Source organism: Nothobranchius furzeri, chromosome 5 (assembly GCF_043380555.1).
Source record: "Nothobranchius furzeri strain GRZ-AD chromosome 5, NfurGRZ-RIMD1, whole genome shotgun sequence".
NCBI classification, from domain to species: domain Eukaryota; kingdom Metazoa; phylum Chordata; class Actinopteri; order Cyprinodontiformes; family Nothobranchiidae; genus Nothobranchius; species Nothobranchius furzeri.
In genome coordinates, this window is record NC_091745.1 from 16,741,245 (window position 1) to 16,758,312 (window position 17,068).

The 17,068-nt window shown below is 45.2% G+C and overlaps 1 protein-coding gene across 1 annotated transcript; it reads left to right on the forward strand.

Moving 5' to 3' along the window:
- Positions 1-16,342: 16,342 nt before the first annotated feature.
- On the forward strand, positions 16,343-17,068 carry LOC139070172 (uncharacterized). Its single transcript, XM_070551898.1, has one exon. It carries the CDS (start codon positions 16,343-16,345, stop codon positions 17,066-17,068), a length of 726 nt encoding a protein of 241 aa, XP_070407999.1.

Consider the following 17,068-nt stretch of genomic DNA (forward strand, 5'->3'; position numbering starts at 1 on the left):
CTCTGGTGGTGTTCTGTCCAGTGTATTGGTGTTTTTGATGGCACCTGCATTCGTTGTGACTTTGTCGTTTTCTTTGGCTGGTGAGGTGAGCTAGCAGCACTGGTTCCCTTGGCTACTAGCAATTCATACATTGGTCTTGCCATCTTTGAAAAATCTTGAATGTATGAGCGGTAGTAGCTGAGAAATCCGAGCAAATTACACTCAGGCGTTAAAAAAATTTGCTTTGAGCGCACATTTACCTGAATGATTAAGATGTGATTATTTAGATTATTTAATTACAAAACCTCTAATTCATTAGATAAATTTCTTAATCAACTCCCACCCCGAGTAAAATATGGCCAGGAACCAGTTTCAGGTGTTTTCTATTTGCAATTATTAATCTATGTTGATTTGTGACTTGTTTCATATCACAAAGTGACATTCGAAAAATTAAAATGCATTTTTTTAGAAATGAAGCTTGAGTTTACAGTAATAATATCCGTGTCTAGTGTTTGATTCTCTGCCTGATTATTTTTAAATGAAGAATTTGCTTTGAGCGCACATTTACCTGAATGATTAAGATGTGATTATTTAGATTATTTAATTACAAAACCTCTAATTCATTAGATAATTTTTTTTATCAACTCACACCCCTAGTAAAATAATGTGTATTTGTAAACACGCATGTATGTGAGTTTATATTGTCACAATGATGAAGTCATCGAATGATCGAAATTTGTACTTTGATTTATTCTGCATGCTGGGCATTATTCATTTATTTGGATGTTGTTACCATGCAATCTGCTGTAATCAAAGGACATACAGCAAGTTCTAGAATGCTCTTTATGACATCATCATCATCATCACTTTGATGCCTATATGCATGTTGTTGTGCTCATCTCACCAGTTCTACAGATCACATCTGCAGATCACATCTCTAGAGACGCACCGCTGTGAACACATTAGGGGTTGCATGACTCAATTTTTTTAAAGTCGACAGTCAAGTAATGAAAATCGAGTCGACTTCGACTAGTCGTTGATGATGTCATACACCTGAAGCGGTCGGGGGGGGGGGGGGGGGGGTCGGTAGGTTCGCTGGAGTTTTTGACAATTAAAATTGTGCCCACATTTTCTAAGTTAACATATCTCTTTTAACAACGGTAGTTTCTGCATCTTACTTCAGCCCTCTCCCCCCTCCCCCTGCTTCAGCCCTCTCCCCCCTCCCCCTGAGCAGCGGCCGCAAACTCACTGATGCGCCTGCAGCCTCTCGGAGTTCCTGCTGCTCTAAACATTAAAATAATTATTTCATTTTCTGTTCCTCACTTCTGATTACCTTCAATGGTGTCTGTTTGTTGCAACCACCAGGTACAAAAACTAACTTGTTTTATTTGACTATTTTTCTGTCCTGCCTGTTTATTATCTTCCTGCATCTCCTCTCAGTCCTAAAGAAAAACTGCTACCTGGGTTCATATATATTCACCTTATGAGTTATCTTTGAACTGCAGTTCTAAAAGATCTACCGACCACAAAAACAGCGGAGTGCCGCTGCTCGCCGGCCAACTACAACGGGACCGTTTTTGCTGCGGAGTTCATGCCGGAGCGGAGCGGAGATAGTGGAATCTTGGGGGTGCGTCACCGGAGAACAAAACAGGTGAAGAGCCTCGCTCCGCAGCAGCGAAACGCATCAGGCACAAATAACAGACAGAAAACATGAAAGGAAATGAGCCGACATGAACGATCGCATGTTTAATTTGTTTTTGAGGTGGTGACACCTGATTTGGCGGTGACGCGTCAACGATCAGAGCTTTGCATGATGCGCAAACTGGTTAAGATTAGGATGGGGGTGAGGGGAAGGTAAAATTGCAAGAGGGAAAAGGTCACAGTTTGGTTAAATGTCCGTTTTACCGCCAGTGTCAGTACCGACGCTCTGGCACAGCGTGTTGCCTCCGCCTCCCGACGCAGGGGCTCATCACCTGCTGGAGGACTGCATCTTGTCAGTCATTATCACGTGACAGCGACTAGTCGATGACAGGCATAAAAAGTCACTACAGAGCCGTACTTCATACAACCCCTAGAACACATACCCTGTTAGAGCACGTTTTTGTTTTGAACCTAATAAATCAGAACAATGAAACTGTTCCAAACAGCAAGAAGAAGGAGAGACACGGGTCTTCAAGACCAAACTGGTACTCCTGATTCTCTCAGCTGAGAGAATGGTAGCCTTCGACAAGACAATGAAGGACTCCATAAAATTGTGGAAGACCTTCGTAAAACTATAGAAACGTTTAGAAATAGGAAGTCTAAACGGATCCAAAAGTAAAAAGAGGACCTTTTAGAAGAAAATCACTTTCTACGTGAAAAAAATCACTTCACTGCAAGAGGAAAATCAGAAATGGGTTCTCAATTTTAATGAAAAATTCAACAACCAACTGGAACATCTGAAAAAACAACACAAAGTCATGGAAGAACAAAGTCTTAAACTCCAGAACGTTAAATTGGACTTTGAGATGGAGAGGGAAGACAATAAGTTACTTCGTGACCAAGTTGGGGATCTGAAGAGAAAACTTGCCTTTAGTAACAACAAGTTATCTCAGAAAACCGAGAAAGTTCGAGAACTAGAGGAGAAACTAGAAGAACAGACTCTGGAGCTCCAAGCCACACGTTATAAACTCGACGGTTCTGAATATGAGTGTAGGTTCCTGCGCGATTTAAACAGCTCCCTCTCTGAAAAAAACAAAGACTTTGAAGAGAAACTCAAACACACTACCATAGACCTGGAGAAGAGTCGAGAGAACGTGGAAATTCAGAAAATAGCTTTGGATCAAAGCGTGTTGGACTTCCATTATGCCTGTGAGAAAATTAGCAGCCTTGAATGCCAAACTGAGGAGTTTATAGAAGTTACTAGCGCTCTGGTTGAGGATAATGAATGCTTGGAGGAGAATGTTGAGCATTTAACGGAGAAACTTACAACAAACCAGGTCCTAAATCTAGTCCTTCACGAACAAGTCCTGTATCTAAAAGCTAAACACACAGAATCTGAAAAGTTAGTCCAGGCAGAGGAGTGTTTCTCTCAGTCAGAGAACCAAGTGAAGAAAGACTTAAATTTGAAACCCAAGCGTCAGAAGAAGAAACTTTTCCAAACCTTTAAAACGAAATGTAGTTCTCTCATTAAGAAGTCTGGATAACAAAGACACTGGATGTGGACGAGCTGCCAGAAGCACGTGGGGATGGGTGGAAACTAGGGGTGGGCCGTTATCGGCGTTAACGCGCTGCGGCAAAGCCAGACTCTTATCGCGCGATAAAAAAAATGACGCCGTTAATCTATTCTCAAAGTTGAGTTGGGATCTGGGTCTATACTAAGTAAGCTATGATGACTTTCACATTGCACGGATGGATACCTGGTTGGCACGGATGTATACTTGGCGCAGATCATCGTATGTATGGACCATGGACGCCAGGCTCGCGGAGTTTAATGTTCCCCATGCAGCCGAACAGTCGCACCTTGGCCACCAGCAGCGCTTCTCCCTTCTCATCGCGCGGACAAGTAAATAATTTATGTACTTTCACCAGAGTTTAATCCATAAATCTAGCTTTCATTCTTTTTATTTTGTTTTGTTTACCTCCGACATTTCCAGCCGGGCTTTCCCCGGGCCACACTTCACCGTCCGCGGCCGAAGCAGCGCTCGGATGTGAGAAAACCAAGACAAGACTTTCTCAGACAGGTGCTGTTTCCAACTAAGTTTAGCTCTTTTAGCAGCTGTTTATTGTGATAAAGTGATAAATTGTTTCTACAGGTCATTGTTCATGTGGCTTCACTCAAATTCACCTGTAATAATAAACGTTTTACTCATACATTTTTATATTTGTTTAGAAAAGTTGAGCTAGGATAACTCCCCTTGCCGTTTTCAGAGACAACAACAGCAACAGTTGGCTTCTGCTCATACAGGTGAGCTGTGGCATCATTTCCAGCTCTCGCTCCTTATCACCAGAGGCGATCCTACATGCAAACTAAAGGGGGGCATTGGAAGGGCACCCCAGAAATTTAACCCCCTCCCCAGGCCAGATAGTTTGTGTGTGTGTGTGTGTGTGTGTGTGTGTGTGTGTGTGTAAGTATGTATGTATGTATGTGTGTGTGTGTGTATATATATATATGTGTGTATATATATATATATATATATATATATATATATATATATATATATATATATATATATATATATATATATATATATATATATTATATATATATATATATTTACTTTTTTCTTTAGCAGGCCATATTGTGCAGAAGAGAAGATCTAGTTTGTCACCAGACAATGTGAACAAGCTGGTCTACTTGAGTGACTGGTGGAAGAAGGAGAAATAGAGCTTGGACTGATTGACCAAATGCTACTGACTGTAAATAGTTAATCATGACCTATTCTGTAGACCTACAGTGCAGAATTTGTTGAACTGAATAAACAGCTATTAAACACAAATACTTATTGATCATTATTTATTTTCATCATCAGTTATCGTAGTAAAACTGCTTTATCAGTCTGTGATGCATTATTGAAACAAGAAATACATCTCCATTCTCAAAGACTTGCTTTTATTCATTATCTAGGTAGCACACACATATGCCTTCGGCAGAATTTGAATGAGCCATTTTAATCTAGATTAATCTAGATTAATTCAAAGATTACAGTGAGATTAATCCAGATTAAAAAATTAATCTATGCCCACCACTAGTGGTAACGCAAAACCTGTTGGGGTCAGACATGCAGTCAGGAGGTGTTTCTATCTAGGATCTACTCCGTCCACCATGGAGTAAAAAAAAAATGCAGCACAAGGATTATCTCACAGGAAAAAGATCACCCGATCAATTTATTTCTGTCTCTTTGTGCTGCATGGGGGGGTTTTCTCTGGGTGCTCCAGTTCACCCCCCACCCACATTTCTAAGTCCCTGACACAATATACCCTGATGGATCTGCTCAGCTCTCCAGTAACCAGCTTTTAAACAGCATTTGTGCCAGAAAGCTCATTTATCTAGTTATTCTACTGACATTATTACACCACACAGTAATAAGTAGGCACATAACTTGAAAAAAGTTAATGGAATTGAACAAGCATCATACACCCTTTTGGGGGTTAGGGTTAGAGAGCTTTACAAAAGTCGAGGTAAGCTAATTCTTTTACATTTATGCAACATTAAAGTCTCTTCATGACCTTTTATCCTCCGGTCATCCTCCAGTCATCCAACTGGAACCAGTTAGTGTTGCTGATCATCTCTTTAGTCCCCCTGTAACACTCAGGCGTTAAAAAAGTTTAAGTCCTCCATCATATTTGTGCCTGTTCTAGTCTCATTTTTAAGGATTTTTATTTCCAGATATGATTTTACTACATTATGAGAAATAGAAATGCTAATTAAAACACCCAATTATACAAACAAGTGAAACTGAAAAAAATTGAATATGGTGCAAAAGTCCATTTATCTCAGTAATTCAACACAGAGACAATTTAAAGGGTCAGGAACCAGTTTTAGGTGTTTTCTATTTGCAATTATTAATCTATGTTGATTTGTGACTTGTTTCATATCACAAAGTGACATTTGAAAAATTTCAATGCATTTTTTAGAAATGAAGCTTGAGTTTACAGTAATAATATCCATGTCTAGTGTTTGATTCTCTGCCTGATTATTTTTAGTTAAAAAATTTGCTTTGAGCGCACATTTACCTGAATGATTAAGATGTGATTATTTAGATTATTTAATTACAAAACCTCTAATTCATTAAATAATTTTTTAATCAACTCCCACCCCTAGTAAAATAATGTGTATTTGTAAATACGCATGTATGTGAGTTTATATTGTCACAATGATGAAGTCATCGAATGATCGAAATTTGTACTTTGATTTATTCTGCATGCTGGGCATTATTCATTTATTTGGATGTTGTTACCATGCAATCTGCTGTAATCAAAGGACATACAGCAAGTTCTAGAATGCTCTTTATGACATCATCATCATCATCACTTTGATGCCTATATGCATGTTGTTGTGCTCATCTCACCAGTTCTACAGATCACATCTCTAGAGACGCACCGCTGTGAATACATACCCTGTTAGAGCACGTTTTTGTTTTGAACCTATTAAATCAGAACAATGAAACTGTTCCAAACAGCAAGAAGAAGGAGAGACACGGGCAGGGTCCGAAATAAAATTTTTTACTCACCGGCCAAGTTGGCTGGTAGATGATGAAATCTACCGGCCAAGCATATTTTTTACCGGCGAAAATTCTCAATGATTTAGATCTAACTAATGCATGTAATTCTATATTATGTTGATTCCAAACAGAGTGACAAAATAATTAAAACGTCAATTAATAAGAAAAACAACTCTTTTGTCATTTTTACTATTTATTTATTTATTTTTAGAGATGTTTTTATGAACTCTTTCATTGAAATCTAGCCAGACTCCATGTTTTCTCTGTCCATGAAGTCTGGCCTCCTGCTTCTGACACCGTCTTTGTGCCAAAGCATTACAGCCTCATTTGGGTCATAGTCCTTGATCTCTGGATAACACAGCTGCACCATGAGAATATCTGAAAGTGTCAGGGCTAGGGTTGTCACGGTAACCGGTGTAGAAGTAAACCCCGGTAAAAAAGTTGACAATAATAATAACCGTCTTGTTTTAAAAAAAAATATCTCGGTGGATTACCGTGGCTGTGGTGTAGAAGCGGTGACCCTTACCAGCCACCGTATTGTTGAGGATTTACCCTCATGAGGAAATTGCTACGCAGTAATTTTCTCCAAAAAAAACTGTGCCAAATTGCTCTGAAAAGCATATTTAAGCGTCAGCGCCAAGAGAGACTTCATTTCCCATGATTCTTTGCGCCCGGAAGCAATGTGATGACGTCACCGCCGAACCCCGAGAGCACGGGTTCTGCGCATGTCCCAGCACAGCAGCTGGAAGTTATAAATTTCAGCGAAAACGAAACTTATTCGTTCTATTGTCCAGTTTAACTGGAGGTGAAGGACACTCTGGTTGCTATGACTCCCGTCACCGTGAGCACGCGGGAGGCCTGGCGGCTTAAGTGGATCAAACACAGAACCGCTGAAAAGCAGGGGAAACCCAGCAGATCTGCTCTCTTTTGCTCAACTCCAGCTGATGTGTGAGGACACAGAACTGCTGGAAATCAACGGAGTATCACATCTGACCTGCAGCGCGAACACAAAGTGACGCCTTGGTTCGCTCACGCAAGCTTTTGTTTACTCAAACATTTACTCGCCAGGTGGCAGGTAGAGCTCAAAAATTTACTCGCCAAATGGAGCAATTTGCTCGCATTTGGCGAGTGGCGAGTGTTAATTTCGGACCCTGGACACGGGTCTTCAAGACCAAACTGGTACTCCTGATTCTCTCAGCCGAAAGAATGCTAGCCTTCGACAAGAGAGTGAAGGACTCCATCAAATTGTGGAAGACCTTCGTAAAACTATAGAAACGTTTAGAAATAGGAAGACTAAACGGATCCAAAAGGAAAAAGAGGACCTTTTAGAAGAAAATCACTTTCTATGTGAAAAAATCACTTCACTGCAAGAGGAAAGTCAGAAATTGGTTCTCAATTTTAATGAAAAATTCAACAACCAACTGGAACTTCTGAAAAAACAACACAAAGTCATGGAAGAACAAAGTCTTAAACTCCAGAACGTTAAATTGGACTTTGAGAAGGAGAGGGAAGACAATAAGTTACTTCGTGACCAAGTTGGGGATCTGAAGAGAAAACTTGCCTTTAGTAACAACAAGTTATCTCAGAAAACCGAGAAAGTTCGAGAACTAGAGGAGAAACTAGAAGAACAGACTCTGGAGCTCCAAGCCACACGTTTTAAACTCGACGGTTCTGAATATGAGTGTAGGTTCCTGCGCGATTTAAACAGCTCCCTCTCTGGAAAAAACAAAGACTTTGAAGAGAAACTCAAACACACTACCATAGACCTGGAGAAGAGTCGAGAGAACGTGGAAATTCAGAAAATGGCTTTGGATCAAAGCGTTTTGGACTTCCATTATGCCTGTGAGAAAATTAGCAGCCTTGAATGCCAAACTGAGGAGTTTCTAGAAGGTACTAGCGCTCTGGTTGCAGGGTATCTGCAGGTTTAAGGGAGCCAAATATAAGACTTTTTAAGACCTTTTTGAAGGCCACTTTGACCAAATTTAAGACCTTACATTCAAGACTAAAAAATGTAATGTGACAAGTACGACCTTACAAATAGTTCTGGCCAAACCTTTATTGGAACTGAAAGTGATGAAAAATAACACAAACATCAAGATAAGAGAATCTGTGCATATATTTTCCAAAAACAAAATGCAGTACTAACAACTCTGAGTTAAATACTGTGAATATCCATATTTAAGTAAACTGAGTTTACATGAACGTGTAAAATGAATACAAGTACCATGTATTGAATACTAAATATAAGTAAATGGTCCTACTCCTTTCTCAGTTATGGAATAGATCTGAGTTCTTCAGTCTTGGTCTTCAGTTCAGTTTCCACCTGTTCTAGTTCATACATTTTTTTCTCTCTGTATCTCTTCCTCAGCGTGTTTGACTTTGTGATGAGCTGGGCCATCAAGGTTCCACTCTTCCCTTCAGCATCTTCTGCAAGTTTATCAGCATCTCTATGTAGGCTGTTGGACACCTGCAGCAGAATTTGCTTCTTTTTCCTAAGCTCCTCAATGGCTTCTTCTGCAGATTTTCGCTTCTGTGCCTCGCAATCAGTGATTTTCTTCCTCTTTTGCTCATCTAGATTTACTCTGTATCTGGACCTTGCTGATGCAGCCAACGCAAGAAACTCCTTTGACATAGGGACGTTGAAGACCCCCCCCCCCCCCCCCCACGAGACAGTGACATAATAGCGCCACATCGCGAACGTGGGATTAGCCATCCAATTAACATTAAATTTGCACTTCCCCATGGAGAAAAGCTCCCGCTAGCTTAAACAGCTAATGTGCTCATCTAAAAATAGCCCCCTTCCACAACCAACTGAATGTGTACGGTTCCGCTAATGCCAATATCATACACAAACAATGCCGAACACTAACTAGAAATTCACGAACATTTTATAGAAATAAAAGAATCTTGTTTATTGGTGTCAGGTTCGGTGGGCTGAGCTGGAGTGGTTATGAGACCCAGGCGCGGAGAGAGTGGTGGATGGAGACTGATATGTGGCAGCGTGGGAAGTTCTCTTCCCGTATGGTCTGTAGAGTTAGTGTCTTAGGTCTTAGAATGGCTTGGCGTCTATCGTTAGATGATGACTGAGTGCCGGCTCCGCTGTGACAGGTCCTTAAATAGGCTCAGCGGGATGACGTCACCGGGAAGCGTCGGTGACAGGCATGCTGGGAACTGGAGTGCAGCGCCAGCCCGGCCCGCAGAGGAGGTTAAGAGGAGGAGTTCATGACAGGACCCCCCCCCGCGAGGGACGGCTCCAGAAGGCCCAGGGCGACGCGACCAGAAATCAGCCAACAGGGAAGGATCCAGAAACGAGCGGGCAGGCTCCCAGCTACGTTCCTCCGGACCGTAACCCTGCCAGTCCACCAAATACTGCCATCCACGGCCCCGGCGGCGGGCGTCCAGAATCTTGCGGACGGTGTAGACGGGGTCCCCATCGACATCTCGGGGCGTCGGCACCCGGGCCGGAGGCGGATGGAGAGGAGAAGACACCACCGGCTTGAGCTGTGAGACGTGGAATACCGGGTGCACCTTAAGAGTGGAAGGGAGGCGCAGCCGGTAAGCGACCGGACCGAGGACATCTCGGACTGGGAAGGGCCCCAAAAAGCGAGGCGACAGCTTCCTGGAACCAGCCGGAAACCGGAGGTTTGCGGTAGAGAGCCAAACCCGGTCACCAGGCTGGAACACAGGGCCGGGCCGGTGGCGGCGGCAGTGTTGTCGGGAGTACTCCGTATTAGCCCGGGTGATGGCGGCGCGAGCCCTGATCCAAGCGAGATGGCAGCGGCGGACCATATCCTGAGCCGCCGGAACCTCCACCTCCGGCACCTGATGGTCAAAAAGAGGGGGCTGGTATCCGTAGCAGGTCTCGAAGGGCGATAGACCCGTGGCGGAGGACGTCTGGAGGTTGTGAGAGAGCTCCGCCCATAGGAGGTAACGAGGCCAGGTGGACGGTTGAGACGAGGCGAAGCAGCGTAAGTAACGCCCAAGCTGCTGGTTTGCTCTCTCCGTCTGACCATTAGTCTGGGGATGATAGCCTGACGACAGACTGGCAGAAGCGCCCACCAACCGACAGAAAGCCTTCCAGAAACGTGAGATGAACTGAGGCCCTCTGTCAGACACCACGTCCTGGGGGAATCCGTGGAGCCTCACCACATGATCGAGGAGGAGCTCCGCCGTCTTCTTAGCCGTGGGGAGCCCTGCCATAGCCACTAAATGCACAGCCTTCGAAAAGCGGTCGGTGATGGTGAGGATGGTGTCCAGGTGGTCGGCAACGGGAAGCCCCGTGACAAAGTCCACACCTATGTGCGACCACGGCCTTTTAGGCACAGGGAGCGGTTGCAATTCCCCGGCTCCAGGTTGGGTGGTGGACTTAGACCGGGCGCAAGTGTCACATGCAGCGGTGTATTCACGCACGTCCTTTCTCATAGAGGGCCACCACAGGGCCCGGCGGAGGAACTGGAAGGTACGAGCCTGGCCTTGGTGTCCCGCGAGCCGTGAACTATGCCCCCACCTCAAGGCCTCCTGTCGACACACGGCCGGAACGTAAAGGCGGTTAGGAGGCGTCTCTGGGGGCGCCGGGTCCGCCGGGAGAGCCGCCCGGATGGAGGCTTCCAGGGGCCATTGCAGGGCGGCCAAGAACCGTTCGGTCGGGAGGATGGACCTCGGTTCAGGAGGCCTTGGATCCTGGGTGTGTTGACGGGACAGGGCGTCCGCCTTGAGGTTCTTTGAGCCGGGGCGGTAGGCGATGTGAAAGTTATAAGGTTCGAAAAAGAGGGCCCACCGGGCCTGACGAGGGTTGAGTTGGCGAGCGGTCTGAATATGGATGAGGTTCTGATGATCAGTCCAGATTAGAAAAGGAGTGGGGGTACCCAGGAGCCACTGTCGCCACTCCTCCAGGGCCCACTTTATCGCCAACAATTCCCGGTCCCCGACCCCATAGTTCTGCTGGGTAGGAGAGAACTTCCGGGAAAAGAATGCACAGGGATGGAGTTTGGAGTCCTGGCCACGTTGTGACAGTACGGCTCCCGCGCCCGTCTCAGAGGCGTCCACCTCCACAACGAAAGGCCGGGTTAGGTCCGGGTGGAGGAGGATGGGCTCGCTTACAAAGCGGCGGACCAGCTCATGGAAGGCAGCAACAGCCTCCGGGGAGAGGCGGAAAGGGCGAGGCTGATTGGTTGTTTTCGTCAGGGAAGTTAATGGCGACGCCAGGGCGCTGAAGTTGCGGATAAACCGGCGGTAGAAGTTGCAGAACCCCAGGAAACTCTGCAACTGCTTCAGGGTCTTGGGTAGTGGCCACTGCGCGACCGCCTGAACCTTCTGTGGGTCCATGCGCAGGCCCTGGGAGGAGATGATGAATCCCAGAAACGAGGTGGACTCCTGGTGAAAAGCACACTTCTCCAGTTTACAGAATAAGTCGTGCTCCAGGAGGCGTGACAGAACGGCTCGAACATGCTGGGTGTGTTCCTCGGCCGTGCGGGAGTAGATGAGGATGTCGTCCAAATAAACAAAAACCCAACGACCCAGCATGTCACGGAGGACATCAGTGATGAAACGCTGGAAAACGGCAGGGCTGTTGCAGAGGCCGAAGGGCATGACCAGGTACTCATAATGTCCAGTGGGTGTAATGAAAGCGGTTTTCCACTCCTCTCCTTCCTTTATGCGGATGAGGTTGTATGCACTGCGGAGGTCCAGCTTGGTAAACAGTGTGGCTTGGGCAGTGGCGTCCAGAGCCGTGCTCATTAAGGGAAGAGGATGGCGGTCCCTGATGGTGATTTTATTCAATCCACGATAGTCTATACAGGGCCGGAGGTCACCTTCCTTCTTCTTCACAAAGAAGAACCCTGCCGCCCCAGGAGACGTGGAATGTCGGATAAACCCCTTCTGGAGAGCCTCATTGATGTAAGCGTCCATCGCCTGGGTCTCTGCCGGGGAGAGCGAGAACAGCCGACCCCGAGGCGGGGTGGTTCCGGGCTGAAGCCTGATCTCCAGATCGTAGGGGCGATGAGGAGGCAGCTTGGTGGTAGGCTCTTTTGCAAAGACCCGAGCCAGATCGTGGTATTGGGGTGGAAGGAGTGTTAAATCCACGTCCTTGGGTGGTGTCTCCCTAGGCTGTGATCCTGGAAGGAGTGTTAAATCCACATCCTTGGGTGGTGTCTCCCTAGGCTGTGATCCTGGAGACGGATGATGAAGGCGACAGTTAACACCCCATGCCATGACTTTACTGGTGGACCAGGAGATGTGAGGGTCGTGGAGGCGGAACCAGGAATGACCCAGAATGAGAGGAGTCGTAGGGGCGTGAATGACCAAGAAATGAAGGGTCTCTACGTGTTCTCCGATGGTCATCCGGAGGTTCTGGGTTCGGTGCGTGATCGGATATGGCATGAGAGGGCGCCCGTCCACTGAGGTGACGGGAACGGGATGATCGAGGAGGGTGAGTGGGATCTTGAGCCGGTTGACCAACCCCTGATCGATAAAGCTTTCTGCAGCTCCGGTGTCGAGGAGGGCCACCAGGGGGACCGGTCCTTGGCTCAGCTGGAAGGAGACCGAGAGGGTGGTGTGATGAGGAGCTGCATGAGTGGAAACTCCGAGTGAGGCAGCTCCTACACCGACCCGGAGGGACCGTTTCCCGGGCGTATGGGGCATGTTGCACGGGGATGACCCAGAGCCCCACAATAGGCGCATCGTCCCTCCTGAAAACGGCGCGCCCGTTCCTCGGGGGGCAAATGACCCAGTTGCATGGGTTCCTCCATGGGTTGGTTCTCCTGACGGCGGGGGAAAGTTCGGGATTGTACGGGAACCGCCCTCACTCCTGGTCTGGTGAGGAGGCAGCGGTCCAGCTGGAGAGCCAGGTCCACCGCCTGGTCCAGGGTGGTTGGAGCCTCGTGACCAATCATGCCCTCGCGGATGCGGGGTGACAATCCCTCCAAGTACACAGCCTTCACCGCGGCATCACCCCAGGTTAGACGGGCAGCGGTGGTCCGGAAGCGTGAGGTGAATTCGGCCACGGTCTGAGAGCCTTGTCGAAGCTGGAGCAGGCGTGTCTCATCTGCGACCTCGCTGCTGGGATGAACGAATGCCTTCTTCAGTTCTTTCACGAAGGCTTCATAGTCGTTGCAGACTGGGGACTTCTGATGGTACAGAGCAGCCGCCCATTCACCGGCTCGCCCCGTCAGCAGGGAGGTTAACAGAGCCACGCGAGAGCAGGAAGTCGGGTAGCGTGCCGGCTGACACTCAAAAGTCATTGACAGAACGGCCAACATGCTCTCCGGGGATCCTTTAATCCCATCCCATTTCTCTGGGAGACTTAGATACGGCTCCACCACGTTAGGAGTGGCAGATGACTGTCGTTGGAGGGCTGAGGAGAGTTGGACTACCAGTTCGGTGACGGAATCGAGTTTGGATGCGAGGCGATCAGTAACAGCACGCAGCTGATTGTTCTCCACACGGAGTTGGGCGTTGTCCGCCTCCTGGCGTTCTACTCGGCTGAGCAGCTGCGCTACCTCAGCTCGCAGCTGTGCGATCTCCGCTGGGTCTACTCGGGACTCAGTCATCCTGTCAGGTTCGGTGGGCTGAGCTGGAGTGGTTATGAGACCCAGGCGCGGAGAGAGTGGTGGATGGAGACTGATATGTGGCAGCGTGGGAAGTTCTCTTCCCGTATGGTCTGTAGAGTTAGTGTCTTAGGTCTTAGAATGGCTTGGCGTCTATCGTTAGATGATGACTGAGTGCCGGCTCCGCTGTGACAGGTCCTTAAATAGGCTCAGCGGGATGACGTCACCGGGAAGCGTCGGTGACAGGCATGCTGGGAACTGGAGTGCAGCGCCAGCCCGGCCCGCAGAGGAGGTTAAGAGGAGGAGTTCATGACAATTGGGTCATTGGCAATTTAAGACCTTTGGAAACTGTATTTAAGGATTATTTGTCATTTTTAAGGACTTTTAAGGCCTTAAATTTGGAAAAGCTAATTTAAGACTTTTTAAGGACCCGCAGATACCCTGTGGTTGAGGGTAATGAACGCTTGGAGGAGAATGTTGAGCATTTAAAGGAGAAACTTACAACAAACCAGGTCCTAAATCTAGTCCTTCACGAACAAGTCCTGTATCTAAAAGCTAAACACACAGAATCTGAAAAGTTAGTCCAGGCAGAGGAGTGTTTGTCTCAGTCAGAGAACCAAGTGAAGAAAGACTTAAATCTGAAACCCAAGCATCAGAAGAAGAAACTTTTCCAAACCTTTAAAACTAAATGTAGCTCTCTCATTAAGAAGTCTGGATAACAAAGACACCGGATGTGGACGAGCTGCCAGAAGCACGTGGGGATGGGTGGTAACGCAAAACCTGTTGGGGTCAGACATGCAGTCAGGAGGTGTTTCTATCTAGGATCTACTCCGTCCACCATGGAGTAAAAAAAAATGCAGCACAAGGATTATCTCACAGGAAAAAGATCACCCGATCAATTTATTTCTGTCACTTTGTGCTGCATGGGGGTTTTTCTCTGGGTGCTCCAGTTCACCCCCCACCCACATTTCTAAACCCCTGACACATTATACCCTGATGGATCTGCTCAGCTCTTCAGTAACCAGCTTTTAAACAGCATTTGTGCCAGAAAGCTCATTTATCTAGTTATTCTACTGACATTATTACACCACACAGTAATAAGTAGGCACATAACTTGAAAAAAGTCAATGGAATTGAACAAGCATCATACACCCTTTTGGGGGTTAGGGTTAGAGAGCTTTACAAAAGTCCAGGTAAGCTAATTCTTTTACATTTATGCAACATTAAAGTCTCTTCATGACCTTTTATCTTCCGGTCATCCTCCAGTCATCCAACTGGAACCAGTTAGTGTTGCTGATCATCTCTTTAGTCCCCCTGTAACACTCAGGCGTTAAAAAAGTTTAAGTCCTCCATCATATTTGTGCCTGTTCAAGTCTCATTTTTAAGGATTTTTATTTCTAGATATGCATTTACTACATTATGAGAAATAGAAATGCTAATTAAACACCCAATTATACAAACAAGTGAAACTGAAAAAAATTGAATATGGTGCAAAAGTCCATTTATCTCAGTAATTAAAAATTTGCTTTGAGCGCACATTTACCTGAATGATTCAGATGTGATTATTTAGATTATTTAATTACAAAACCTCTAATTCATTAGATAAATTTTTTAATCAACTCCCACCCCTAGTAAAATACGGCCAGGAACCAGTTTCAGGTGTTTTCTATTTGCAATTATTAATCCATGTTGATTTGTGGCTTGTTTCATATCACAAAGTGACATTTGAAAAATTAAAATGCATTTTTTAGAAATGAAGCTTGAGTTTACAGTAATAATATCCATGTCTAGTGTTTGATTCTCTGCCTGATTATTTTTAGTAAAAAAATTTGCTTTGAGCGCACATTTACATGAATGATTAAGATGTGATTATTTAGATTATTTAATTACAAAACCTCTAATTCATTAGATAATTTTTAATCAACTCCCACCCCTAGTAAAATAATGTGTATTTGTAAATACGCATGTATGTGGGTTTATATTGTCACAATGATGAAGTCATCGAAGGATCAAAATTTGTATTTTGATTTATTCTGCATGCTGGGCATTATTCATTTATTTGGATGTTACCATGCAATCTGCTGTAATCAAAGGACATGCAGCAAGTTCTAGAATGCTCTTTATGACATCATCATCATCATCACTTTGATGCCTATATGCATGTTGTTGTGCTCATCTCACCAGTTCTACAGATCACATCTGCAGATCACATCTCTAGAGACGCACCGCTGTGAACACATACCCTGTTAGAGCACGTTTTTGTTTTGAACCTAATAAATGAGAACAATGAAACTGTTCCAAACAGCAAGAAGAAGGAGAGACACGGGTCTTCAAGACCAAACTGGTACTCCTGATTCTCTCAGCCAAGAGAATGGTAGCCTTCGACAAGACAATGAAGGACTCCATAAAATTGTGGAAGACCTTCGTAAAACTATAGAAACGTTTAGAAATTGGAAGACTAAACCGATCCAAAAGTAAAAATAGGACCTTTTAGAAGAAAATCACTTTCTACGTGAAAAAATCACTTCACTGCAAGAGGAAAATCAGAAATTGTTTCTCAATTTTAATGAAAAATTCAACAACCAACTGGAACATCTGAAAAAACAACACAAAGTCATGGAAGAACAAAGTCTTAAACTCCAGAACGTTAAATTGGACTTTGAGATGGAGAGGGAAGACAATAAGTTACTTTGTGACCAAGTTGGGGATCTGAAGAGAAAACTTGCCTTTTTTAACAACAAGTTATCTCAGAAAACCGAGAAAGTTCGAGAACTAGAGGAGAAACTAGAAGAACAGACTCTGGAGCTCCAAGCCACACGTTTTAAACTCGACGATTCTGAATATGAGTGTAGGTTCCTGCGCGATTTAAACAGCTCCCTCTCTGAAAAAAACAAAGACTTTGAAGAGAAACTCCAGCACACTACCATAGACCTGGAGAAGAGTCGAGAGAACGTGGAAATTCAGAAAATAGCTTTGGATCAAAGCGTTTTGGACGTCCATTATGCCTGTGAGAAAATTAGCAGCCTTGAATGCCAAACTGAGGAGTTTATAGAAGTTACTAGCGCTCTGGTTGAGGATAATGAATGCTTGGAGGAGAATGTTGAGCATTTAACGGAGAAACTTACAACAAACCAGGTCCTAAATCAAGTCCTTCACGAACAAGTCCTGTATCTAAAAGCTAAACACACAGAATCTGAAAAGTTAGTCCAGGCAGAGGAGTGTTTGTCTCGGTCAGAGAACCAAGTGAAGAAAGACTTAAATCTGAAACCCAAGCGTCAGAAGAAGAAACTTTTCCAAACCTTTAAAAAGAAATGTAGCTCTCTCATTAAGAAGTCTGGATAA

Excerpts from the sequence above, each read along its gene's own strand:
- LOC139070172 (XM_070551898.1), top strand. The coding sequence starts at position 16,343 with ATGGAAGAACAAAGTCTTAAACTCCAGAACGTTAAATTGGACTTTGAG.